Here is a 27023-nt window from a genome sequence, read left to right on the forward strand (position 1 = left end):
TTGCTTTTCTTTAGTGTTTCAGTCAATCAGTTTTTTTTAACACCTTTATTGGAGTATAATTGCTTTACAATGTTGTGTTAGTTTCTGCTGTATAACAAAGTGAATCAACTATATGTATACATATATCCCCATATCCCCTCCCTCTTGCATCCCCCTCCCACCCTCCCTATCCCACCCCTCTAGGTGGTCACAAAGCACCGAGCTGATCTCCCTGTGCTATGCAGCTGCTTCCCACTAGCTATCTATTTTACATTTGGTAGTGTATATATGTCAATGCTACTCTCTCACTTTGTCTCAGCTTCCCCTTCCCCTTCCCCATGTCCTCAAGTCCATTCTCTATGTCTGCGTCTTTATTCCTGTCCTGCCCCTAGGTTCATCAGAACCTTTTTTTTTTTTTTTTTTTAGATTCCATATATGTGTGTTAGCCTACGGTATTTGTTTTTCTCATTCTGTCAGTCAATCAATTTTAAGTGACTTTGTCAATGGTATTTTCCACTAGACTGAAAAAATAAAAAGATTGTTCCATAGCTAGCTGCTGTCAACATTAGGAACTACTTAGTCCTTTGAACTGAATATTCCCTGCTTAATGTTATTCCATTCCATGAACCTGTCTAAGCAATTCCTATCAATTCTCTTAGCTCTTTTCTAGCTCGTATACTTACTATTATCTGTTTCTTTTTGCACTTAGTCGAGGAAAGCGAGAATGAAGACATTTTAATCTTCTGTCCTGAGGCGCTGTCTCAGCACTGGTGTTTACATGTGTTCTTCTTTCATGGATTATCCTGATGGCTGGCAGCTATTTTGTTGTTCAGAGCTCCATGAAGTACTTTATAGCTGAGCTTATCAATATGAGACTGGTTTCTGGAGTTTATTTTCTAAACCATGAAGCACAAGCTCCACTTGTTTTCTAATGTGTTCCTTAACTTCTTGGTTCTTATGTGAATACACATACAATTTAGCCATTGAACTAGATGATCTTCCTGAACCCAGCACTTGAAAGGAAGAGATGGAGATAGTAATTGTCATCTGATTGTTCTGAAACAGCCACTATCCTAAGTGGATGGTAAAAATTGCTTCAGGCTTTCCTTTCTACTTCACTTTCTCTTCCTTTTCCCCATCCTACTTTCTTTAATTTTCCTTATCCCTGTTAGGAAACCAACTTAAATTCTATTTGATTTTTATTCCAAGTGCTTTTTCCAGAGTGCAGAATAGAAGGTATCTAAAAGAATTCCAAGAATTACCCAAACATTGTTATGTATATGTATGTATATACATATGTATGTACTCACATCATTAATCATTAATATATCATATTATGTATTTGCATATATTGACTCACTTTATTAGTAATTATATGTCAATATATTAACTCACATCATTAATCATTTATATATGTTAAATATACGTATATAGGTATGTGAATATATGTGTGTGTGTGTGTGTGTGTGTGTGTGTGTGTATGTATATGTGTATATGTCTCCAACTTGTGAACTTTAGTCCCCACTGTCCATCTCCACCGCATCCTGTCACTTCTGAGGTTTCCTATTTCAGTTAATGGGTAACTCAAGCTAAAAACCACAGAGTAATCTCTGAGTGTTTCTTACCATTTACATTCAATTGTTTGTAAGGTCTGTTGCCTCTACGCTGAAACATCATTTCTAGCCCCTCCCTCCCACCCGTTCTACCACTTTCTTTACTCTGACTTTACTAGTCTCTAGCTTGGAAATTTTCCTCTTCACTCATTTCTTTACTTGCAGACAGGGCACTCTTCCTTTTCATCAGTTCTTAATACTACTTCTAGTTATCTTTCTAAAACATGCATCTGCCCGTCTCATGCTTCAAAATATTTATTATCTGTTGCCTACACAGTAAAATTCAAACTGCCCAACATTCAAGGTCCATCACCTCTGCTCCCAGCTTAACTTTTAGCTTTCCTCTCTGGTCCTCAGGCTCACTCTATCCCATTCTTCCTCTTCCACCTCTCCTCCCCATGGTCAGCCTATGCATCTGTTGCCTCTGTATCTTTGCATATATAATTCCTGTGAAAGACAAAAGGCACCAGGCAATTAAGGAGATGATTTCATCTGGGCTATTGCAATAGGAAGAACGTTCATTTATGAGGAACATTTCAAAGAAAGGAAAGGGTGCCTGGGGTCCTACAGAAGCATGTAGACAAAGGAGTTGACTGCATCATTTGTGCATCCCAGAGGAGTCATGAGAACAAAGGTCTTATTTTGGAATGTTCTAGGGCAGGGTGTTTCTTTGAGGTTAGCCAAATCTGGAAGACAAAGCAGTAGGGGTATTTCTTCATCATTATACCATTTTTTGGGGAGCAGGGCTCAGGTAAAGTTCAACATTGTCACCTCTGTACAGACTATTCTTTACAAATCCCAATTCCCCCATCTCATGCTGGTTTTTCTTTCTTCAGCTAAGTGCCTTTGAAGGCTGATTTCTATGTACTGCGCCACTTGGGCTTTCTTGTCCTCTGGCTTTCAGTTGCGTTTGACAAATGGGAGGAAGCAGCAGAAGATTTAAGAGCTGAAGGAGAGAGCTACTGGGAGTAGTTATTCCCCTCGTTCTTTCTCTGTCAGTTGTAGAGGTGGCTGAATTCTTCCAAGGCCCCTCTCCATGGCCCCGGGGCTCCAATAACATTATCCCCTCCCTTCCTCCATCTCTCCTTCTCTCCCTCACTCTCTCCTGTGTCCCCTCAGACCTAGGGGTGTTAATGACTTTCCAAATGTCTACTCCCTAGGTACCTCACCATTCCTTACTGGTTTCTGTTAATCTTGCCCATGCTTCTGTACCTAGTCCCTTTGTTGAATTACTTTCAGTTAAACCATTTTGGAGTGTTCTCTCTGTTTTCTGGCAAAACCTTAACTGATTTAGTCCCTCAACCTGGAAACCTTTCCCCACTTTTCAGCCTAGAGCATGCCTGCTCCCCCTTTAGGACAGAGTTCACATGAAAACTTCTTCAGCACTCTCCTCTGTGTGCTGGTAGAATTTTGACCATATGTTGTGGTGAGATTATACCTTTGTGAACAGTTTCTCCCTCCATACTGTGTTGTGAGTACAAGGAGAGGACGTGATTTATGCCTCTTGTTATTTCCAGACCCTGTCACAGTGCCTTGTACCCTAAGTATTTGGAAAATGTTGATTGAGTGAATAAATGACTAGAGTAAATTACTCATCGGTGTAAGAGAGGAATTAATCAAGAAGGATGGCAGTGAATGGCCATTTAATTCATTCTTTTGCCCTATATATTAGTCCTCTTATGGAAAAATAGGAATTAATTAAACTCAAACCCAAAAAATGGTGATTACTTGTTAGATCATTCCTATTTTCTTCTTGGTAGCAGGAATATCTATTTGAGCATAGTTTTTGTTTTTTTAGTTGTATTTAAATTAAAAAAACAGAGAGCAATCAGACCAGCTAGTGCTTGATAAATATTCAAATCAAAAAGACTTCTGCCCATGGAGCTTTTCCAAAGAACAGTCAGAGATGCTTGGGATATTTTGTTTACTTCCCTGTGGCGTGTGTACCGCCTTCCCCAGGGTGTAATGCCCAGGGCTGATCAACAGCCAGAGGAGCTTGGAATCATTTGTTCAGTTTCATTGACCTATAAACCACTTCTGATATTTCTCGTATAAGATTCTCTTTTTACTTAGTGTATGTGTGTGTATTTATTTATTTAATCTATGTTCATTTAGTGCATCTATAATAAAAATCAGAATTAGAGAATAAATTTTAAAAAATTAATGAAACTAAGAACCATTCAATTTGTCCAAGTCGAGAATAAAACATGAACTTTATTCTCATTTACTTATGCTTTCATCTATTTTTTATTGGTCATAATCTCCACAGTGACACTATATATATCCCATTAAATTGCATCAAAAAATTTTAGCTGTTTCATTTTTTAACCCAGGTGTCTGACTATAAATAATTTTCCACTGGGTGCATTATATTTTTAATAAATTCCTTTTAAAAATATAAATTGTTTGAGGCATGGCTGCCTAGAGTTTTGCTTTTCAAACAAAGATATTTTTGAGAGTGCAAGGAGGTACTTTTAATAATTATTGCATGACAACAGGCTTTATTAGACTGGGATGGTCCCGTGACAAGTGGGACATATGCATGTCCTCAGATATACCCCTCATCACTCGCCCTGGTGCCTAAAATTTCTGTCATTACAGTGTTGTTTTAGATGAGAAGATTTTGACTCCAGGAATCTCCTTTCTGAACTATAGATAAATTACATGGGAACACGAATACTTTAATCTATCATTAGCCATTAACGATTTAGCAGAAAATAGCTAGTTGACTTGGTTCAGAGATCTCTCTGGACCAGAAGTTAGCAATTTTTTTCTGCAAAGAGCCAGCTAGTAAATATTTTAGGTCTTGTGGTCCATAGGGTCTCTATTACAACTACTCAACTCTACTGTCATAGCGAATAGCAGCCATAGGTAATATTTAAATGAATGAGTGGGCTCTGTTAAAATAAAACTTTATTTATAAAAACAGATGGGGGGACAAATTGAGCTTACAGAGTTTTTTTGCCCAACCCCACTCTGGAGGAATGGGAGGCAAGCAGATAGTTTACATCTCCAGAACTGTAATACTTCTTTGCTGTTCCTTGCTGTCCTCAAGGACCAAGGCCCATGTGTATGTCGCCTTAAGGGCTCAATATTCTGGTGACTTTGAGGGTTAATTTGCTTGTGAGCCTAATCTCAGATTGCCCTAAGTTCAGAGAATTTAGGGGGATTTCACCAGCAACCTTGCGTTCTTGAATATATGATTTAGGCTAGAATTTCTGTGACAATCTTAGATTTATTCTAGAATGTTTCTGAAGCCCTTCATAGTCTGATGGCTTGGAACCAGGCTAACTTTATGCACCTTATGGAGCCAAGGCTAGTGTTTTGCCACTTCGTTGATCTTATCTGGCTTACAGTCAGCAGTGTGTTTGTCTTCACAGTTTCATTGCTCTGCTTATATTTTGTCACTCTCTTGATGGGACTCAAGCTTGCTTCTCTTTTATTCTTACATTGTTTGCTATCAGCTGTAGATCCTTAAATGTTGTATTTCTCTTACCCACCATTCCAGATTCCTTTCCCATGCCTCTGAAAAATACTCTTTTACACAAATTAATGGCCCATAATAGCTTTGTTCAACTGTAGTTAGTTGTACATAAGCAAATTTATGTGATTTCATGTGTAAAAGTATTTTTATATACTTCATACATTTTTCAAGTATGTAAGTACTTCATCCCCTTTTTGTTTACACTTTTACTCAATTAATCGCCGAAAGCATTTAAGGCACCCTTCAGCAAAAATACAAAAATTCATAGTGAACAAATATTTTCTGAGTGCTTATTGTATTCCAGACACATAGCAGAATGAAAGGCAAACTTTCAAATTAAAAGGAAGAAAGAGAAAGTAGATGTTGTAAGTGAAACAAAATCAAACAACAAACTCAAAAACAAATTGTGGTGCAAAAAATGATACAACTTTGAACCTAAGGCTTTTCTCTGAGCTTCTCAACAGCCAAGGTAAAAGAAAAAAATGAATAGGCTTTTATAATTCCTTTGGTTTAGTAAAAGGAACACATCAACAGATTAAGAAAGTTTTTCTGACCATTAAGTTAAAAAATTTTTCTTCTCTAAAATATTAATTCTTTAAAAGTTGGAGACTGTATTTACTATTTCTTTTCTATCTCTCTATGCTATCCAGTACTTAATACACATTGGATGATCAGTATGTATCCAAAGACAAGGCAACATTAGTATTGTCCTCATTTTTCTTCTAAAGACACGGGAACCTAAGAATTATACAAGGTATGAAATTAGGAAACATAGTCTATAATACTGTCCTCACTTCTGATACCAAGTACAAGTTCAAGAGTTCCCAAGACCACTCTCAAACTCAATATTTTGCTAGAAGGGTTCACAGAATTCACTGAAAGCGGTTATATACACGGTCATGGTTTATTATGGGAAGAGATACAAATTAAAGTAAGCCAAGGGAGAGATCAGTCCAGGAAGGTTCCGAAAGTGGTGCTTCCAATTGTCCTCTCTCCATGGAGTCATGGAAAGCATTAACTTCTCCCAGCAGTGATGCACACATCACTGTGTGTGCATGAAGTATTCAATATGCATGAAGTATTGCCAGCCAGGGAAGGTCACCTGAGCCTTGGCATCCAGGGTCTTTGTTGGGGCTTGATCACTAAAACCTATTTGGCCACCCTCATAGCTGCCCTCAGTCTCCCTGCCCTCCAGAGGTCAACTGATACCATGTGACCCAAAGGCTCCACCCTAAATCACATTGTTGGTGTGGCTCAAAGCCACCACTTTAAGTTACATTGTTACTATCTGGCTGGCCCAAGGCACCCAGGTAAACAAAGACATTTTTACCCAGGCTGGACATTCCAAGGGCTTAGAGGTTACCTCCCAGGAGACAAAGGCAAAGGCCAGACCTTTCTTTGGGTGAGCTTACTTCTTCCTACACACACGGTCAACATTGTGGTTCATGAATCTAGTATCTGACTTTGATCAGGACACCATGGGCTGGTTTACTGGGGAACACAACTAGTACTTTCCATATGGAGTGCTAAAGTTGAAAGATGCATAATCCTTGACTTTCCCTTTACTCATTAAAAAGGAATTTAGAAACTAAAACCAAAAAATAAAATAAAACAAAATATTTGACCCTGTTTTTCTTTTCAGCATGTGATTTATGTTAGAATAAAAAGTTAAAACATTTTAGAAAAAAGAATTTCTTCCTTTTGTTAGTTTTAACAAGTCCTCTCTTACATTTCAAGGGTTCAAACATTCTGACATTTCACTGAGGTACTTGTTGATCTTATCCATTCTCTTTGTGATTCTAGAGCTGTAAGTTATATAGCTTTAAGATTTCAGGATTTTCTGTTCCATTTCTTCTATCACTCAGAGGGTTTTTTTTTTTAATTCTTAGAAGATCTTTATTCTTTTTTAATCTCTAGACATTTTTCAGGTTTATTTCTTAAGGTATGGAGAGCAGAAGTTCACTTTTTATTCCAGGGAGCACTAATTTTGATGAGCCAGGACAAATTAAGCTCCCTACCATAAAGTAAGCTCCATGCATGCAGGGTTTTTTTTTTTTCTTTTACTGTGTAGCCCCAGTGCCTATTGCACTACTTGACACATACAGACACTCAGTACATATTTGTTGTGTCAAACAACAGTTTTCAAAAAGTTAAAAACCTAACCCTTGCACAAATCTAAAACAAGCAAGTATCAGAGATGTAGTTAACACATTAATGAGAGAAGCCAGCAAGGTAGTAGTCCGTTCTGAAACAGACACCAGAGAATGCAGGCACAAGATTGCTAGGTTAGAGTTTAAAAATGCTTACCGGGCTTCCCTGGTGGCGCAGTGGTTGAAAGTCCGCCTGCCGATGCAGGGGACACGGGTTCGTGCCCCGGTCCGGGAAGATCCCACATGCTGCGGAGCGGCTGGGCCCGTGAGCCATGGCCGCTGAGCCTGCGCGTCCGGAGCCTGTGCTCCGCAACGGGAGAGGCCACAACAGTGAGAGGCCTGTGTACCGCAAAAAAAAAAAAAAAAAAAAATGCTTACCATCATCCAGGACAATAAAATTGTAATTATGGGCTTATCTTTTCTACTGCACAGAAGCCATTCGCATTTCTGCTTGGATAAAATTCATTTGCATTGCTATAGGACAAAAATCATTTTTGTAATGTCAAACTGTTCTTTGTTGCCCCAGTGGCTTCCTGAGTGACAGCACTTGCCCTGCTTGTTTTGAACTTCTACTTAGTTATTGCCCACTTCTGGGTACCCATCGTCAACATAATGTACGCAAGCCACAAGCCTCATGATGACTTCCTCATTTTACCCCTTGTCTCCTTTCCATGTAGACCCAGTCACATTCAAATTACCCAAGGGGAATGCTTCCTGAGTGCCACAAGTTACCCTACCTATGACCCTCTATAAAGGCACTTACCCGTGGGTCCTTGCTCTGCTGTCTGCCTGCCTGCAGTAACCAAACTTTGAGCTTTGGATGACTTTCTGTGGTCCTTTGGGCATACTGTCCCCCCCCCCTCTCTAGGGCCTGTGAATATAATAAACCCTTTAATTTCACATGCGTTTCTGAGTGTAATCTCTCATGCGTTTCTGAGTGTAATCTCTGCGGCCGTGTTAGAGTGATACTCAAAAGCCCCGCCAAGGGGGCTTACTCCCCCTTTTACCACCCAATGGATATCAGTTTTTCAGAAATTAACATATGTCCTTTCAGAGTTGTAAAGTATTCTAATCAGCAGTGAAAATTAAGCCAAATAAAGTATTCTTAGTAATATTGGAGAGTTTAATTTCATCTATCAAGTCTGGAAATTAAAAGATATATCCTTCTTGATTTCCAAATGCAAAAACAATTATTAGTTGATTGGTAACTTGATTTACTATATATCAAGCCAAGTGTTTTACTTCAAGTTACTTTTAGTCTATGTTTATTCAGATTCAGGTATATAGCAGGTACTCAATAAATATTCATAGAATTAATAAATAAAGGCAGAATTTATCTAAGTATTCTGGCTCTGAAGGAGTCATGTCCAAATAATTTTCTCTGTCAATGCTACTTGCTCATGTTTATGAAAGCAGTGAGTAGTGGGGAAATTAGAAGCTGTGGAATCAGACTGACATGGTTCAAATCCCAATTCTGTTAACATATTGGTTATATGGTTTCCAGGAAACCACTTAACCCCTCTAAGCTTTCATTTTCTTTCAGGAAAATGGGGATAATAATACCTACCTTGCTAGGACGTTGTAAGCATCGATACGTACATAAAGGATTGGTCATAATGTATGCAAAATGCCTCATACAGATTTGCAGTAAAATGGTAGGATATGGTTGTCTTAGTCAGTTTGAGCGGCTATTGCAGATTATCATAGACTGGGTGGCTTAAATAACAAACACGTATTTCTCCCAGTTCTGGAGGCTGGGAAAGGGAAATCCAAGATCAAGACACTGGCAGATCCAGTGTTTGGTGTGGCCACCCTTCCTGGTTTGTAGATGGCCATGTTCTCGTTGTATCCTCACGTAGCAGAGAAGAGAAGAAGAAGCAAGCTCTCTCTGTCTCTTTTAAAAGTACTAATCCCCTTATGAGGCTGCACCCTCACAACCTAATAACCTCTCAAAGGCCCCATCTCCAAATACCATCACATTGAGGATTAGGGTTTCAACATATGAATTTTGGGGGGGACACAAACATTCAGTTCATAGCAACAGCCTAAAACATGATTAAAAAGTAGAAGAATTTACTGTCATCTAACAAAATAATGGAAAGAAATCACAGATGATGAGAGATCAAAGTAGAGATATGACTTTCTCTTTTAAAATCTGTAACAGTTTCCTATTCTGCAAGCATAAATGAAATGCTTCTTTTTATTATCCTGTTATTGTTTTAACTTTAAGAGTTATTTAGGGTATGGTTTGAGGAATTTATTATTTGGTGATAGCAAATAGTCTGTTTGTGGCTTGTTGGCCTTGTGAGACCCCAAGAATATTGCAGCTAGATCAAGATTTCCGTGTTCTAAGTGATTGGTTTCTGTTTAAGCCCTCAGTTAAGATAAGTGTTCTAGTTAATTTTGCTGTGTAACAAATAAGCCCAACATTGAGAGGCTTAAACCAACCATGTTGGTTTAAACTGATCTTGTGGATCAGGAATTTGAAGAGGGAATAGCCAGGATGGTTTACCTCTTTCTAGGATATCTGGAACCACTGTTGGAGATCAGGGTTGACTTAATGGCTGGGAACTAGAATCATCTGAAGGTCTGTTTGCTTTTATGTCTGGCACCTGGGCTGGGAGGGCTTAAAGACTGGAGCTGCTGACCAGAGCATCTACACGTGACTCCTCTGTATGGTTGGCTACCTTTCAGCATAGTGTCCTCAGGGTAGTTGGACTTATGACATGGTGGCTCAGGGCTCCAGGCACAAGTATTCCAGTCAGATGAGGCAGAAGCTGCATTGCCTTTTACGACAACTTCAGAAGGCACATAGCCTCTCTTCTATATATTCTATTTGTTGTAGTGCTCTAGAGCCCACGTAGATTCAAGGGGAGGAAACATAGACCCTACAACTTGGTAGGAAGGTGGCAGGGTCATATTGTAGAGAGGAATGTGGGATAGGAGATATTGCTGTGGCCATCTCTGGAAAATAAAGTTTGCCACAATGAGTGATTTTGTAGAGGCTTATTTCACATTAGAATATGAAATGAAATATGTCCTATAGTTGTCAAGGGTATTTCCTTTTAGTTGAGCTATTGTCACTGCCCTGCTAGTCACACACAGTTTTCTTTGTGATGGGCTTTTATCTTTTTCTTAATGTTGCATTTTTTTTAGTATGGGTTCATTACCTCACTGATAGAGCTGTTTTAATATTTAATCTATTCCCAGTTCCCAAGTCATTTTCTCAAGTGCCCATCAATTCCTTATAAGTGGTTAATTTAAACGGCCTTTGAAGCATGACTGCATCTGGCTAAGGCAAATCTAAATGTCAACCTTGGAAGCATCCAGTGACATTCAGATGACTCCTTTCAGTATAGGGCCTCCTTTTTCTATCATGTGTTATATCTTGTCAAAAGAGGACCAGAAACGGTGCCTTTCCCACTCAATATTTTTAGCGTTGTTGAAAAAACTGACACTCTAGAGTCATGCAGACTTGCTTTAATCCCAGAGGCCCCATTTAGTTGTGCGAAACAGTGTAAGTTTCTTAAAAGTTATGGGTTGGTTTCCTCATCTATACACTGAAGATAAAAATTCCCACTTCAAAGAGTTGTAATAGGGAAATTAAATAGTCAAAGAAGCTTCTGATGTAGGGCCTGGTTTATAGTAAGAACTCAACAGTAGCTAATGATAAGAAAAACTGTCTTTGCATTTTCTGTGCCTATAAATTACCTTTCAGCATAATAGGTCTTGATCAGGATTTTGAACTGATTGTGCCAGTTTCACTGGACAGGTAAGGTAGGAAGTGTCCACACTAGGGATGATCTTAAGTGTCTTCCTCTTCGTTACCCTTTGCAGGTGACAGAAAAACATTCACCTGAGGACAGTGATAAGCCAGGGAAGGTAATTTCAGGAACCTGGGGTTGATGGAGGGCAACCTTTTGAAAGATGTTTTGTCTCAACCAGGTTCTCCATGGATGGTGACTGGGTTGTTAAAAGGGCAGTAAAAAAGTTTTCAAATGAGATGTCCCTTTGCCTGACCACCACAGGATTCTTACACCTTATTGTAAAAATATATACATATTTAGAAATGTATTAAAACTTGGGCAATATGTGCCGTGTAAGAAATAAAGTACAAAATGTAGGATAAAATTTTCTCGTATCCCTCGGGATTTCTCCACTTAAAATCTCTCTTTAATCTCCAATTATTGTAATAGTCATTATAAAGATGAAAAATGTTTACTGGAATATTTTAAACTGTGAGAAAGCTTTAACTGACTTGGATTTGTTGTCTTTCTGTGTGGCAGGTGGTGAAGTTTACCAAATCCTTTGAATTGCTGTCCCCAAAGTGCAGTGCCGATGCTGAGAACAGGTAGGGCTTATGACTTTCAGTTTTGTCTCTGATCCTCATCTTCGATCCGTGGTGTTGGCAGCATTGCATAATTTCTGAGGATAAGAGTTTTTCTTTCTTTAGATCAGCAAGTGCAGCCAAATATCATCACTCTTCTATATTTCAGGGCTTAAATTAAAACTATACATAAAAATACATGTATATACATCTAAAACTGCTAATGAATAAAGTCGATTTTTAGATATTCCATAACTGCATAGATAACCTTTTTTTTTTTTTTTTGCTTTATTCTGGTCCCTCGTTTGTCTTCTTCCCTTTTGTTTGCTTGTGTTTGACCAATACCCCTTGGGGAAAAGACTAAGAGTTTCTGGTAATTCACTTTTTGTCCCTATTGGTATCTTTGAAGCTGTAGCAGGGTGAAAATTAGGGTTGGGGACAATCAGTGAATTTCTTTTAGTTTGCACTACCCTGAATAATAGTTTGGCTACTACAAAAATAGATTCTCTTTACTTTGGTCACCTCTAGAAGAAGGGCTAAAAAAATAGTGAAATTGACCAAAATGCAGAAATATGGAGGACAAGTAAAGCATGATGATGATAATGATGACAATATCAATGATGGTAATACCAGCTAGATAAGCAGCTTCCATTTATCTGAGTACCTGCTGAGTGTGCCAGGTACTATTCTAAATGCTTTATATGCATTGAATCCCCCCAGATAACCTGATGAAGTAGGCATCATTACCCATGCGTGACAGAGGAGAAAGCCAAGGTTCAGTGAGTTTAAGTGACGTGTTCAAGGCCCTGCAGCCAGTAAATGGTAGCCACATCTCAGGACAAGATCACCTGCATAAAACCCTCCCAATCTCTGAATTTTGATCCCATTGCACACATAATTTACAGTCTGGTAATTAATCTCATATAGTGAATGTCTGCTGGATTGTTTCCCAATCTGGCTGGATCAATCAGAATCAAGCTAGGAGAACTGAATAAAAACTAAATTCTCAGGACCCACATGAGTGCTTTTGATTCAATATGTTGAAAGTGAAGTCCTAAAGATCTGTATATTCAAAAGGCTCCTTGGGTAATACCTGTTTCAAGATGTAGTAGTTGAGGGTAATTTGATTTTATGTACTTATTATTGCCTTTAAGTTCAGAAAATAGAAATCAGCACATTAAAATGGGCACTTTAGTTGCTTCACTTTTTATCAAGTGTATGATATTTAAAAGAGTCCATTTCTAATTCCAGTTATAGAGCATTCTTGAAAAGGCAAAATTATAGCAACAGAAAGCAGATCAGTAGTTGCCAGGTGTGGAGATAGAGAGAAGAGTTTACTGTGAGGGGGTACAGGGGAATTTTGAGTGGTGAAGGAACCGTTCTCCGTCTTGCTTGTGGTGGCAGTTATACAACTGCATTTGTCAAAACTTGCAGAACTATGCGCTTAAAAAACATAAATTTTACTGTTTGTAAATTATACCTTAAAATGGGAAGCAAGAGGTCTTTTGTAAGAGGTTTTTGTTTTCGTGAAAATGTATGTTCACATCTATGTTTAATGTCAGCTAATCTATACCCAAAAAAGATTTAGACATAGAGTTACTAGTGGTGTATTCAGCCATTTTCCTAAAATTTTCATGTAAAATAACATGAAATACATTTAAAAATATCTGTCTGTACTTAGTCCTTTAGCTAGTTATGGCCTCATATAGGTTCTCTCTCTCATATATGAGGGGGAAAAGCCTTCCTTTGAAATCCTAATGTTTTAATATTGTTCTTTTTTTTTTTTTAACTACTGAATGTGTCCTCATGGTCACTGCAGAGTTAAATATTTCATTATTTTTAATGCTGAGAGAACTTCCATGTCAAAACGAAATGACCCAGGGCCCATACTGCTCTTGGCAAACTTCTGATAATAAAAAAGAAAGAAAGAAAGAAAGAAAGGTCAGATTTTCTTTAAAGAGACATTTGAAAAGTGCCTTTGAACTTTGACATTATGAGATAGTACTCTCCATCATTCTATTTGTGGCCTTTATGTAGAATGTCCATTTATTTCAGAAGATCTTTCCTGCATTGTCTAGTAATTTTCCTCATGTAGATGTGGGATCCTTTGGTCATTTATTGCAGGTTAAAGGAATAAAGACAAGTGGCTCTAGCATTTATTTTGCCAGTGGCTATGGAAGAGACATTGAAACAGGCTATGAGTCTACAAATGACAGCCTGCTCTCAACACGTTGTAAATCTTTCCTTTAACCTTCATCACTTAACATCTTCTCTATAGCTAATGTCCATTGGATACCTTAGTCCTCTGGACATCATTCAGAGTTTTAATAGGATAGCTCTTGAAGGTAATGTCTAGGGTTTCATGCAACAATGTTTCAGGGCATTAGTTTAATTCTGATGAACTTTGATTTAAAGCTTGCTGCTTTTTATAGACAGTCCTTGAAGACTTTTTTAAAAACCAATTTTGTTGCTGACTCATCATTTCTGCCTCCTGTCTTATGCGGCTAACTCTTTTGTCATGGCCAGTCTCCTCTTGGTCTCCATGTAATTAATACCAAGCAATTTGAGAGTTGGAAATGATTTGATCTGTCTTTCTTCATGTGGTGTTTACCTCCTCTGGGACAGCCTTGATGACTCTTCTAGTGATAAGATTCTCACAATGTCACGGTGGGCTTTTTCTACTGATAGGGAGTTCTAATTGTTAGAAAGGCATTTTAGGTTGAATCACATTTCTGTAACTTCCACCTCTTTGTCCTAAATTTGTCCTTTGGAGATAGTTATCCTTTCATTAATTTTATTACTTCATTCAACAGCCATATGATGAGTACCTACTCTCTGATAGGTAATGGGGCTACAGAGATTTTTTTTTTTAATCAGCAGTCTCTGCCCTCAAGGATCTCAAGGCCAATGAACAGGGGTAGGAGTGGGTTAAGAATATAATATAACCATACCTGGATTTCACCAGGCCTCCAGACCATGGCTATAAGTAGAGTCACGGTAACAGTGATCATCTATACTTGGCTGCTTGGTCATTTCTCCCTCGTAGTGTAAGAACCCAAGCCCTTTGCAAAACTCACTCTTGAAGTAGCTCTGGGAATCCCCAAGATTAAAAAAATTTTTTTTATTGCTCACCCATCATTTCTTCCAAGTATTCCTAAGTCCTCTTCCTCTAAACATGGCAGAACAGCATCTGCTGGACATGGGCTTCCTGGCCCACTGCAGAATTCCCATGAGCATAACTGGACTCCTCACCACCGCTGTGCCACAGCTCCCTGGGCACTGTCTCAGATGCACTGGTGGCCTTTCCAAATCCAAGCAGGGCTTGGTAGTCAGTGCAGAAAGTAAGAAGTTTCACTTTCCCTACAGTGTGCTATAGTTTGTTGCCTGACCCCTAATCAGTCCTGCATGTACCTCATTTTTTTTTTACAAGTCTTTTAGTTCCTAAAGCTTTTCTTTCTCCATAGGACTTGGACTTAGTCCATGGGGCCAGGCTTAGGAACCAGTCCCCAGATTGAGAGCTAGCCACTAAGTTGTTCTTTTGATTTCCCCACCTTTTTTCCATCTTAGCCACCAGACTCAGATGCTCAAGACCTCCTCCTCCCAGTCCCTTCCCCTCCATGCACATCAGCTTATATAACACATAAAGGCCCCCTCATATACAGATGTGTCCCAGATTAGGCTCATATGTCCTGCTGTCAAGTACATCAGTGACGGCAAAGCAATTCAATACTTTCTGTAAAAGGTTTGTGCAAGGTGGTATTTTAATATAGAGGAAGGGGCACCCAACTCATCTGGGGAAAACTGGAAGATGATCCTCAGAGAAAGCTTTCAGACATGGTAAAAATTCATTTAGGTACTACTGTAGAATGATGGGAAGTCAGTGACACGACTACCTTCCAGGGTGAGGAAACATCGTAAACAGAAGCATAGAGGTGGGAGAGAAAACATGGCATGTTTCAGAATCTTTAATTAGGGCTGTGATCTGTTGTCACAAGGGTCATCATAATTGATGGTGATGGCCCTTAACTCCTTCTGAGGGCCTCCAGCTCCCCTGAATGCCATCTCATAGGGGTTTGGGTCCTATCTGGTCCTCAGATGCTCAGACCCTCTTAATTGGCCTGGAGACTGGCTACATGCCTGCTTGCTCACGGGGGAGTAGCAACAGATAGTGAAATATTAAGATTTGTCTTGAAAAATCCTCTGGGCAGTGGTGTGGGAGAAGGACCAGAGGATGACAAGCTAAAGCCGCCAAGGATTAAATTTACTGCCTTACCCACATGGCAGTGGTTCAGTTATGGTAGACTGCACGGATCCACTATCCTTAACTTTTACAAGTCAGCAACTGCTATTTTTAGACTATTTTCATATTTCATGGTCCCCAGACTCTTCACCACCCTTTTTATTCTCCCCTGGACATGCCCCAGCTTAGAATGGAACATGATATTCCAGTTTTTTCCAGAATCAGAACAGTTTAGAAATAGACATGTGTCTCTCTTTTGCAGAATATAATACTGTTGATGCATTTATTATTTACAGTCCTCTTGGGTTGTCCATACTGACTTTAAAAAAAAATTAAGATCTTGTCTGATCCATTCGACTATCCCTCAGATCTCACTCTAGGACCTTTCATGTGAAGCCTAATTTAATAATATATAGTGAAGCGGCCAGAATAAACTTTCTTGAATCTCTTATTCAAGCTTTAATAAACCTCTTTCTGTTCTCAATGGGAATAGGGTGTCTGAATGATCATATGTACTTAGAAATGAAAAAGAACATTTATGGACATCTTAAGAGTTAGAAATTTTTATTTAGTTTAAAATATATTTGGCCACATTCTATTGATGTATCTCCTAGGTATAAATGTGGGTGCTTTGGAAATTGCACTTTCTCAGCACTGCTACTTAAGGCTAAAAAAAAAAAAAAGAAGAAGAAGAAATTTTTTAAAAAGCCAAATGTCTGTAATTTCTAGAAGGTAACAACTGACTAAAAGGGAATTTTCACATAATCATTTAATGGAATATAATGGAAATATATATTGTTTAAAACACAAGCACTGTAATCATTTCAGCATTTTGGGAGTAAGGGAGTTGAGGGGAGAAAACTTATTTCAGAGGGAAACAATCTTTTTTAAAAAGCCATCTTCTTACTATATTTTTCATTTGGTATGACTAGAAGGGGAGGAGAAAAATAAAGCTAGAAATCCCAGAGGAGGTAAATAAAGGGTAAGAATCTCTGTTTAATGAGTCTTTCAGCATGCAGGTCAGCCTGGAGGGTGGAGAGCTAAAATGTTCTGTTTCATAAGATGAGGGTATATGGTAAGCAGAGTAATGCCCCCTCAAAGATATACAGGTCCTAATCTGTGGAACCATGACAAAAGGGACTTTGCAGATCTGATTAAGAATCTTGAGATGGGAAGATCATCCTGGATTATCTGGATGGGTCCAATGTAATCAGAAGGGTCCTTATAAATGGAGATATGGTGACAGAAGCAGAGGTCACTAGCCATGGCAATCAGGGAAGAAAAAGAAATAAAAGGAATACAAATTGGAAATGAAGAAGTAAAACTGTCACTGTTTGCAGATGACATGATACTATACATAGATAATCCTAAAGATGCCATGAGAAAACTACTAGAGCTAATCAGTGAATTTGGTAAAGTTGCAGGATACAAAATTAGTGCACAGAAATCTCTTGCATTCCTATATACTAACAATGAAATATCAGAAAGAGAAATCCAAGGAAACAATCCCATTCACCACTGCAACAAAAAGCATAAAATACCAAGCAATAAACCTACCTAAGGAGACAAAAGACCTGTTAAGACACTGATGAAAGAAATCAAAGATGACACAGACAGATGGAGAGATATACCATGTTCTTGGATTGGAAGAAGCCATATTGTGAAAATGACTATACTACCCAAAGCATTCTACATATTCAATGCAATCCCTATCAAATTACCAATGGCATTTTTTTTACAGAACTAGAACAAAAAAATCTTAAAATTTGTGTGGAGACACAAAACACCCCGAATAGCCAAAGCAATCTTGAGGGGAAAAAACGGAGCTGGAGGAATCAGACTCCCTTACTTCAGACTATACTACAAAGCTACAGTAATCAAGACAGTATGGTACTGGCACAAAAACAGAAATATAGATCAATAGTACAGGATAGAAAGCCCAGAGATAAACCCATGCACCTATGGTCAACTAATCTATGACAAAGGGGACAAGGATATACAGTGGAGGAAAGACAATCTTCAATAAGTGGTGCTGGGAAAACTGGACAGCCACATGTAAAAGAATGAAATTAAAATGCTCCCCAACACCATACACAAAAATAAATTGAAAATGGATTCACGACCTAAATGTAAGACCAGGCACTATAAAACTCTTAGAGGAAAACATAGGAAAAACACTCTTTGACATAAACCACAGCAAGATCTTTTTTGACCCACCTCCTAGAGTAATGGAAATAAAAGCAAAAATAAACAAATGGGACCTAGTGAAACTTAAAAGCTTTTGCACAGCAAAGGAAACCATAAACAAGATGAAAAGGCAACCCTCAGAATGGGAGAAAATATTTGCAAACAAATCAACGGACAAGGGATTAATCTCCAAAATATATAAACAGCTCATGCAACTCAATATTAAAAAAACAAACAACCCAATCCAAAAATGGGCAGAAGACCTAAATAGACATTTCTCCAAAGAAGACATACAGATGGCCAAGAGGCACATGAAAAACTGCTCAACATCACTAATTATTAGAGAAATACAAGTCAGAAGTACAATGAGATATCACCTCACACCAGTTACAATGGGCATCATCAGAAAATCTACAAGCAACAAGTGCTGGAGAGGGTGTGGAGAAAAGGGAACCCTCTTTCACTGTTGGTGGGAACGTAAATTGATACAACTACTATGGAGAACAGTATGGAGGTACCATAAAAAACTAAAAATAGAACTACCATATGACCCAGCAATCCCACTACTGGGCATATACCCAGAGAGAACCATAATTCAAAAAGACACATGCACCCCAATGTTTACTGCAGCACTGTTTACAATCTCCAGGTCATGGAAGCAACCTAAATGCCCATCAACAGACAAATGGATAAAGAAGATGTGGTACATATATACAATGGAATATTACTCAGCCATAAAAAAGAACGAAACTGGGTCATTTGCTGAGACATGGATGTACCTAGAGACTGGCATTCAGAGTGAAGTAAGTCAGAAACAGAAAAACAAATATCATATATTAATGCATATACGTGGAATCTAGAAAAATGGTACAGATGAACCGTTTGCAGGGCAGGGGTGGAGACATGGATGTAGAGAACAAATGTATGGACACCAAGGGGGGAAGTGGGGGTGGGGCGGTGGGGGTGGGATGAATTGGGAGATTGGGATTGACATATATGGACTGATATGTATACAATAAATAACTAATAAGAACCTGCTGTATAAAAATAATAAAAGAGAAAAAGAAAAGCAGTAGAAGTCAGTGTGATGCAGTTTGAGAAAGACTCAACCTGTCATTGCTGGCTTTGAAGGTGGAGGAATGGAGACATGAGCCAAGGAATGTGGGCAACCTCTAAAAGTTGGAAAAGGCAAGGAAAGGAGTTCTCCCCTAGAGAATTGTAAGATAATACGTTTGTGCTGTTTAAAGTCACTTAAGTTTGTAGTAATGTGTTACAACAATGACAGAAAACTAATACAGGGGTTTGAATTTAAAAGGAGTCCAAGAAGAAGAGAATTCAGGAAAAAATGAAGGAATAAGGAGAGGCAAACAAAGAACCCGTGGAACTGAACAATATGGGTAGAGGCTGAAACTTGTGGGAAAACATGGCCAGTGAGAAATTCCCAGGGGTGGGGCAGTTAAAGGATTTGTGTTAACTGTATGTTGTGCACTATTGTAAAATATTACATCTGCTTGTCCTTTGCTTGCTATTCATTCAGCTTACTGTCTTCAGTTGCCACTCACATCTTGTAAAACCAAAAACACATGTTTTTATAGGCTACTGCTGAGAATATAGAGATAGAAAATATAAGATCTTTAACTCTCAAATAGGAATATTCAAAGTTACAAATTTGTTTGATTTTAAATGTTATTTCAGTGAAACTTGTTTCCCCAGTGTAGTGGGTTGAATAGTGTCCCCTCAAAATTCGTGACTATCTGAAACCTTAGACTGCGACCTTATTTGGAAATAAGGTCTTTGCAGATGCAGTTAGTTAAGGATCTTGAGATGAAATCATGCTGGACATACATGTTGGATTTTCCCCACGGGCAGTAAATCCAATGACTGATGTCCTCATAAGAAGAGGAGAGAACATACAGTGACACAAAGGAGAAGACCATGTGAAGACAGAGGCAGATATTGGAGTGATAAGTACAAGCCCAAGAACACCAGGAGCCATCAGAACCTGGAAAAGCCAATGAAAGATTCTCCCCAGAGCCTTCAGAGGGAGCATGGCCCTGCCAATACCTTGATTTCAGTCTTCTGGCTTCTAGAATTATGAGAGAATACATTTTTGTTGTAAGCCACCAAGTTTGTAGCACTTTGTTATGGCAGCCCTAGGAGACTAATATACTCAGTTATTAAATGAGGAAGATATATGTGGAATCTAGAAAAATGGTACAGATGAACCTGTTTGCAAGGCAGAAATAGAGACAGAGATATAGAGAACAAGTGTTTGGACCCCAAGTGGGGAAAGCGGGGGGTGGGGGAGGGTGGGATGAACTGGGAGATTGGGATTGACATATATACACTAACATGTATAAAATAGATAACTAATAAGAACCTGCAGTATAAAAAATAAATAAATAAAATAAAATTCAAAAAAAAATATGAGGAAGATGAAATAGATAATGTCTACTAAATGTCTCTTCTAGCAACAAAGTTCCAGGAAGCTGTGATTCTGTGCATCCACTATTGTGCATTATAGTGATATCTACTTTAATTAGGGAAAGAGAATAACTGTCACTGAAAGTCTAGTATCCATCACACTTATGCTGTCTTAGTCTCACAAATGCCCAATGAGTTACATGTAATTGTCCTTAGTTTACAAATGAGGATCCTGAGGCTCAGAGAGGTAAGTAACTTGCACACATTTGCAGCACTTCTGGCAGTACTACCTATGCTCCTGCAGGCTTATGTCTGGAAGCAATTCTCTTAGCCATCTAATGCTGATTCTATTAAGACCATGGCCTTAGTTGAGTTAGATGCTACTTAATGTCTTCAACAAGATTATACTATGATTTAGCATTGAAATGAAAAGTATCATTTTGCAGAAAAATATGGAAGCAAGAAGTGAAATATAAATTTGTTACTAGTGATGAAAATGTTTATTGTTAGAAAACTGGCCACATGTCTATATGTTCTTGCAAAGCTACAACCAAGGAAGAAACTCACAAGGAGACAAAACTGTGCTATATTTTGTTACTAAAATACATACTAAAGGATCATTTACTACATGCCAAGTGATGCCACCGAAGGCAGGAAAAATTGACCAAGTACTCACAATAAGTGAAAGAAATTTCAAAACAATAAGAGGCCAGTGTAACTAAATTCATGCATGATGCAGAACTGTTATTAAAGTATAGAATGTTAATTTGTCAAAAACTTCCAATGTTTTGGAAGCTGCTTAGATTCCAGTGACAAGGGATTCAATTGAGTAAAAAAGGAAACTGAATTTAGTCAAATAAGAAATGCTGAGAAAATTCCAGTGTCTTCTGACATGCCTGTCAATGCCAAGTGTGCTAAATTGATCATCCTCAAGAGCACAGATGACAAAGTATAGCGTTTCAACATGAGGCCTTGCATAACATCAGATGGTTAAAACTTGCCACCATATTCGATTTTAAATGACAAAGTCAAACTAAAGGTGATAGACAGAATTTGGGGCCCCATTACCTTCACCCTCTGTTGTCATACTCGTGAATGCATTTCGTGACATGGCCAAAGAGACTTTGCAGATGTAATTAAGGTTGTTAATCAGTTGATGTTAAAATAGGGAGATTATTCTGGGATTAACTTGGTGGACCCAATGTAATCACAAGTCCTTGAATACAGAGCTTTCTCCCAGTTGAGGACCAAATAGGAAGTTAGAGAGATACAACAGAAGGGGGAAGTCAAATAGATTGGAAGCATGAACAGGATTCAACACATATTGCTGGCTTAAATATTCAGAGGGCCATGTGTCAAGGAAACCAGGACTTCCGTGCTACAACTATAATGAATTGAATTCTTCCAACAACCTGAATGAGCTTGATTCTTCCCCAGAACCTCTAGAAGGGGATGCAGTTCTATCAATACCATGATTTTGGTCTTTTGAGGTCCTAAGCAGTAAATCCAGCTGACAAATGCCATAGTAAACTTCTGGTCTCTGGAACTGTGTGATAATAAAAGGGTGTGGTTTTAAGATGATAATTTTGTAGTAGTTTGTTATGCAGAAATAGGAAATGAATGCAGTATTAGTGTATGAGTTTAAACCCAGTCTCATCTGAGAATGAGATTGAACTCAGTGATGTTACTGTGTGTGTGCGCATGCACGCGCGCGCGCACACACACACACACACACACTCCCACAGATGGATGACAGCTGAGCTGATGAATGAGCGATGTACAGCCATGTGGAACAGATGACCAGGAACCCTACGTAACCTTCCAAGTTATGTTAGGTCTTGATACAGTTTTCAGACATGTATCTGCACAGTAAAAGAATTGCTGGTGGTGTGACTGGACAACAGTAGCCCCTTAAAATTTCTGTCAACAAACGAACTAAGGAATACTTGAGGAAAGAATGTGAGTCTGGTTGTTGTCTAAAAACCCGCCAATGACACCTCTTACTAAGTTCAGTAGAATGACAGCATCAAGACTTGCAGGAGGGGTTGGCAGCTTGGAAGAGAGTCCTGGAGATGATAGCAGAGCACTCTTCTAAAAAAGGCTGCATCCTGATGACTCAAAGGCTCATATCTGTGAACATCAAAGACTGTATATTGAAAAGTGATTCAGAAGAGTGACACTGAATTTGAAGAAATTTTAGAATGTCTTAGTCAATTTATTTTGCCCATAATTTTTCCTTTTATATATAATCAACTTGTATAGTTAAAATTTTCCTTCAAGAATGGTATATGATAAAATTTATATCTAATCCAAAAGATCTCTAAAATAAGATTAAAATATTTTAAGTGGAAAGAACACATTGACTCATTGCAGCATTTTTTCTCTTCTTTCAGTGGTTCAAAAATAACAGTGCATCTTACAATCTGTGGTACTGTAGATTCAATGAAATAATATGACCCTTCCACACGTCGTTTTTCTTGTGGATTTTCTATTCCTTAGCTCATCTACATCTATCCCTGAGGGTACATATATCTCAACTTTGAGAAGCATCTTGGAGACCTTTAGGGTTTCTTTCATTTTTAAGATGGAACAGCCCCATGATTCTTCTCAACATTAGGCTTCTTTGTTGCATTTTTGGGGTCAGAATGCTGAAACTCATGTTTCAATGCCTTACTGATTTTTTTCTTTTCCTTTTCAATTCTGTGTGGAATCTAGTTTTGCGAAGAAATTACTCTTTCCAACATTCCTCACTTCTCTGTAACTCTTTCCTTTAGGCTTCCAGCCTCCATGACCCACATCAGGCCTTTTTAGGTGTGTGTGGAGGCAGGGACTGACTTCCATGAGATGTGACTGTAATGAGACAAAACTACAGGATGAGCTCTAGCGTTGGGTCAAGAGTCTGTAAACAAGCCTTCTAGAGATGTTCTTTGTCTTGGGCCAGCAGCAATGATATTTTCAGGAATAGATTTGGGATAGACTGTGTTAGCCTGGAGAGACTTAAGTATGATGAGTGAGATTTTGTTTATCATGTTTACTGTGATTGTACCTTGCAGTCATATTGTACATTTTATAACTCCGAGATGTACCTGGCCCAGGCGAGGTAATCTCCAGCTCTTATCCAGGTTATGAGTATGATTTTGGGCTCATGCTTCCAGAAAGTGTGATGTGACTCACCCTTGCTTGGACATTACCACTCAAAAGCATACCCCCTTGATGAGGCTCTGGGGAATTAGAAATTCTGTTCCTACCTTGGAGAATGTTGCTATATATCTTTTTGTACGCGGGCCTCTCACTCTTGTGGCCTGTCCCATTGCGGAGCACAGGCTCTGGACGAGCAGGCTCAGCAGCCATGGCTCACGGGCCTAGCCCCTCCGCGGCATGTGGAATCTTCCCAGACCGGGGCACAAACCCATGTCCCCTGCATCGGCAGGCGGACTCTCAACCACTGCACCACCAGGGAAGCCTGCTAAATATCTTTACCATGAATCCTAACCTTGCCAGCTTCACTGTGTATCCCTTAGATTGTAACTTTCAACATTTTTTGATTGCAACCTACAACAAAAATACATTTTATATCCAAACCTAGTTAATATATATAAATATGTACACAAATACACACACACACATATATCTAAAACAAGTTTCATGAAACTATACTTACCTTTACTATGTATGTATCTTCTGATTTATTCTGTTCTTAAAAAAAACCCCACTTGCTGTCTTGACCCACAAAATTGATTTCATGATTCACTATTTTGTTGTGATCCACAACAAAACTTTAGACTTTTAAGCCACATCTGATTTACACTTGCAGTGTGTGTGGCCTCAATCAATGCCTATATTTGTTATTTTAAAATATAGTAGTTGTGTGAAACTGATTTTTCCCAAACATTTCAGAACTCCTTCACTCAAATACATATTGTTCTTCAAATAAGACACCTTGGGGAGAATTTGTTTGTGTAAGTTCTTTATACATCTGTTTAGTACAAGTGAATGAAATGTGTTACATGATCTGATTTTGGAATCCTGGGGATGCAAGAAGTAATGATGTTCCCACACTCTTTTTTGCTAGAGAGCAGACACATTCAGTCCTACCAGCACTTTTCAGCCACATTCTTCAAGTCTTGTGCTAGAGTCATTCTTATATATACCTTAGTGAGTCAGTTCCTGCCCTCCAAGAAGCATATGCTAAGATTAAATGAGCAAAAGATTTTTCAGGGGAAACAGCTGTGAAGGATAAAGGGTGGGACAAGGAGTAGGCAGCGAGAACCTTTTACTACCCTGCTCTGAGAAAGGAGAGTGGAAAAAAGGAGTGAACAGGAGGAGTGATAGATTGCATCATAGTTTGGAGAACATCTCTCCCAGGCCAGTGGGGAGTTCTAAGCAGAAGATGCCCATGGGAAGAACCTCATCGCCAGGAATGGCTCAGTTCCTACCCTTGCCATGCTCAGTCATTGGCAGACAACAGCCCCAGAGGAAGCCTGGATCCAAAGGTCGGGAGATGGAGACTTTCAATCCACTGTGCCCTCTGTTGCAGATTCTTTTAAAGGGGAATATGAATGGGGCATCTCCCACAGCAACTGCACTAGTGGGCCACTCATTACTTGCTTTAATTAACTATCCAAAAATCTTTTTCAAATTCTCACTTGGCAGGTTAATTATCATCTTTGTCCTAATTATTCTTATTTTTTAAATTTTTGATTGAGATATAATTTACGTACAACAAAATCATCCTTTTAAAATGTACAATTAAGTGGGTTTTAGTATATTTCATATATTCACAAGATTGCACAACCATACACTGTATGTTTCTGGAATATTTTTATCACCCCAAAAAGAAACTCTGTACCCATTAGTAGTCACTCCCTACTCCCTCCTCCTTCCAGGTTTTGGCAATTTCTAATCTAATTTCTATTTCTATCAGTTTGCCTATTTTGGGCATTTCATATAAATAGAATCTTATAGTATGTGGCCTTTTGCATTTAGCTTCTTTCACCTAGCACATTTTCATGATTTATCCATGTTGTAGCATGGACGTTATTCCTTCATTCCTTGTTATGGCTGAATAATAGTCCTTTGTATGAATAGACCACATTTTGTTTATCCATTCATCATCAGTTGATGATGCTGTTTCCACTTTTGGGCTAGCAAGAATACTGCTACTATGAACAATCATGTACAAGTTTTTGAGTGGACATACATTTTCAATTCTTTTGGGTATAGACCTAGGAGTGGAATTGCTGGATCATATGTTAACTGTATGTTTAATTTTTAGAGCAACTGCCAGACTGTTTACTACAATGGCTACACAATTTTATATGCCCATCAGCAAAGTATGAGGGTTCCAATTTCTCCAGATCCTCATCAACTTTATTTATTTACAAAATTAAAGCCATTCTAGTGAATATGAAGTGGCATCTCATTGTGGTTGTGACTTCCCTAATAGCTAACAATTTTGAATACGTTTTCATGTCCATATTGGCCGTTTGTATATCTTGCTTGAGAAATATGAATTTAAATCCTTTGCCATCCTTTAGTTATGTTAGTAGTCTTTTTATTGTTGAGTTGTAAAAATCCTTTGTACTTTCTGGATATAAGTCCCTTATAACATTTATGATTTACATATATTTTCCTCACTCTATAAGTTGTCTTCTCACTTTCTTGATAGTATCCTTTCAAATACAAGATTTTAATTTTGATGAAGTCAAATTTATATATTTTTTCTCTTGTCACTTGTGCTTTTGATGTCATATCTAAGAAACCAGTGCTTAATCCAAAGTCATAAAGATTTTTGCCTTTCTTCTAAGAGTGGGATGGTTTTAGCTCTTACATGTAGGTCTTTGATCCATGTTCAGCTTACTTTTTGTATATGATGTGAGAGAGGTGTTCAGTTTCATTCTTTTGCATGTGTATATCCAGTTGCCTCAGCATCATTTATTGAAAAGACTATTCTTTCCCCATTGAATTGTCTTGGCACCCATGTGGGAAATCAACTGACTATAGATGTATGAGTCTATTTCTGGACTCTCAATTCTATTTCATTGATCCATATGTCTATCCTTATGCCAGTATCATACTGTCTTTATTATTGTAGCTTTGAAATAAGCTACAACTTACTTTTATTCCAGCTTTGTTCTTTTTTAATATTGCTTTAATTATTTTGGAGTAGGTTTCCTTCTATTCCTAGTTTGTTGAGATTTTTTTGTCATGAAAGAGTGTTGGATTCTGTCAAATGCTTTTTCTGTGTCTATTGAGATGACTACATGATTTTTTGTGCTTTGTTCTATTAATATGGTGTATTGCATTGGTTGATTTTTTGAATGTTAAACCAATCTTGCATTCTTGGGATAAACCCCACTTGGTCATGGTGTATAATCGTTTTTATATGTTGCTGGATTAGGTTCATTAGTATTTTGTTGAGAATTTCTATGTATATATTCATAAGGGAGGTTGGTCTGTAATTTTGTTTTCTTGTGATATCTGGTTTTGGTATCAGGGTAATACTGTCCTCATAGAATGAGTTGGGAAGTGTTCTCTGCTATGCTGTTGAAATGAAGGATTGGTGCTTACAGAAAAATTCTTCTTGAAGCACTGGTGGAATTCACTAGTGAAGCCATCT

At 38.3% G+C, this 27023-nt stretch overlaps 1 protein-coding gene across 1 annotated transcript in view; it reads left to right on the forward strand.

Moving 5' to 3' along the window:
* Positions 1-27023, forward strand: part of PDE11A (phosphodiesterase 11A) — a 420012-nt gene that overhangs the window by 172255 nt on the left and 220734 nt on the right. Inside the window, exon 5 of the mRNA XM_030851036.2 lies at positions 11513-11577. Coding sequence (XP_030706896.2) covers positions 11513-11577 — 65 coding nt within the window. The remainder of the gene's footprint in view (positions 1-11512; positions 11578-27023) is intronic.

This window comes from Globicephala melas, chromosome 7, assembly GCF_963455315.2.
Source record: "Globicephala melas chromosome 7, mGloMel1.2, whole genome shotgun sequence".
Classification (NCBI taxonomy): Eukaryota; Metazoa; Chordata; class Mammalia; order Artiodactyla; family Delphinidae; genus Globicephala; species Globicephala melas.